General features: G+C 47.5%; 1 protein-coding gene across 1 annotated transcript; it reads left to right on the plus strand.

Annotated features, from left to right (window-relative positions):
* Nucleotides 1-705: 705 nt before the first annotated feature.
* On the plus strand, nucleotides 706-1,044 carry H2AP (H2A.P histone). The gene has a single exon (XM_077765112.1). It carries the CDS (start codon nucleotides 706-708, stop codon nucleotides 1,042-1,044), a length of 339 nt encoding a protein of 112 aa, XP_077621238.1.
* The last annotated feature ends 996 nt before the right edge of the window (nucleotides 1,045-2,040 follow it).

Genomic DNA, 2,040 nt, shown 5'->3' on the forward strand with positions numbered 1-2,040 from the left:
CACTTTTCTTTCTCCACGATGTTTACCTGATTCTGACATAGAAACATCTCATTATGACTTCCAAAATGATCAAGGGATATTTTTCCAACAGTGTAAAATCAAGACACTAATACAGGTATGAAATAAACATGTGTTCAAAGATACTGTTTAGTTACATGAGGGAATGGGAAGAAGTTAAAACAGGTTCATAGAGAATCCAAGGATTAGATGCAGGAATAGTAATCAGTAACATTTAAGTGAATGTGTAAATTGAGGCAAAATTGGTCTTATTTTATCATGGGGGGGTCAATGTAATCTCTACTAGATAAGATATTTTATATGTTTATCACTAACCTATAACAAAGGATTATAAAGGACCATAGAGACAATAGAAGGCTAGAATCAGATAATGTGGAGTGGTGTCCTAAGAAAAGTTTTCCATTGAAACACACATTTATCTTTACAATGTTAAAATAAGCAGAAAATTACAGTTCTCTCAAAATCAATTCCAGTCATTAGGGTGACCACATTCCTGTCCTGAACGTTTCTAGGCTGACGTCTGATGACACAATGGGCACCAGCGATATCACAGTCACAAAGGCAGCTCCCTGTCCAATGAGGGTCGAGAGCCTAGGGATATAGTGTGGAGGGTTGACTGCTGGTGTCTTGAGAGGCCTAATCCAGCTGGAGAATCAGAGCTGATTGGAGCCAAACCCAGCCAACATCATGTTGGGGAAAAAAATTCAGGAGAGCTCCTGTCAGTCTCCAGCCCATCTTATAACAACTGTGTTACAGTGTCCTGTGAGCTATGTGGATCGCCTCCTGCCGGGGGATCAACATACCCGAGGCTCGAGTTCATCCACAAATGATTTCCTCCTTACCATGCTTGACCACCTTACTGACTACATCCTGGAGATGGTAGGCAATGATGCCAGCACCAGCAGTATGCATACTGTTCCCCAAGATGAGAGAGCAGTGGACAATAGCAGAGAGTCCCACCAACACTTGAAGGATGCAGCCTTCACTCTGTTTGATGAGATGCGCGGAACCAGGAGAAATGGCTAAAGCCTGGGTCCTGGAGCCTGGAGCGAGTCCTCACAGCCTTAGTCTTAGACAAAGCATCTCATAGCTAAGGAATCCCTGGCCGCTGTCATCAGTATATAATAAAGGAGTTAAATCCAGTGCCATGCCTCTGACTGGCCTGTTTCTGTCATTCTGCGTTGGAGGTGTCTGTCTGACATCCGGGAGGAGATCTCCCAGGGGGAGTGGAGGGAAGATGGGGCAGTCGGTGTAGGATACTGGACTCGGGCGTTTCAGGGGGCAGTTTCTCTGGGGACGGTGTGGGGAGTGGCCCTGAGGGAGTAGCTGCTTGTGGGGAAGAGACTCCCTCACTGGCTCTGAGCGAGTCCAGGCCTGTGAGGCCAGGAGGTTGGCGGAGTGGGGGTGGCCCTCCCAGACATGTTGAATTCCCAGAGCGAGGCCAGGGGCTGAAGACCATGACTGAGGTGCCAAAGGCTTTACTGGGGACGGGAACGTGTAGAAGTCAGGAGGTGTGACGGGCAGTGGGGGTGGGTGGACAGGGCGGCATAGCAGCTGACATGAACTTAATGGGACAGGGGCGTCACCTGAAGATTGACAGGGAAACCATGAAGAGGTGCACGAAAGAGGAACTATGCTCAGGTTGATTTGATTCCCTTGGACCCCACCTCATTCCAAAAAAGGACTTGAGGTAGGGATTATTGGCTAGTGCTGTGGTATCTGTGGAGTATATCCTTCTGCCCTCTCTTGTGGGCACTGGTAAACCATATAGTACTATGAAAGGTACTGTAGTACTGTCTGGCCTAAGACATGCAATCCTAGAAGTTCCTTTTTAAATAATTTTTAATGTTTATCTATTTTGAGAGAGAGCATGTGGGAGAGGGAGAGAGAGAGAGAATCCCAAGCAAGCTCCCTACCACCAGCGCAGAGCCGAATGTGGGGCTCAATCCCATTAGCTGTGAGATCATGACGTGAGCCGAAACCAAGAGTCAGATGCTTCACTGAGCCTCCCAGGCACTCTCA

Source organism: Crocuta crocuta, unplaced genomic scaffold (genome assembly GCF_008692635.1).
Source record: "Crocuta crocuta isolate KB4526 unplaced genomic scaffold, BGI_CrCroc_1.0 scaffold301, whole genome shotgun sequence".
NCBI classification, from domain to species: Eukaryota; Metazoa; Chordata; class Mammalia; order Carnivora; family Hyaenidae; genus Crocuta; species Crocuta crocuta.

Bases quoted from the DNA above. Each gene is read 5' to 3' on its own strand.
- H2AP (XM_077765112.1), top strand. From the start codon at position 706: ATGTTGGGGAAAAAAATTCAGGAGAGCTCCTGTCAGTCTCCAGCCCAT.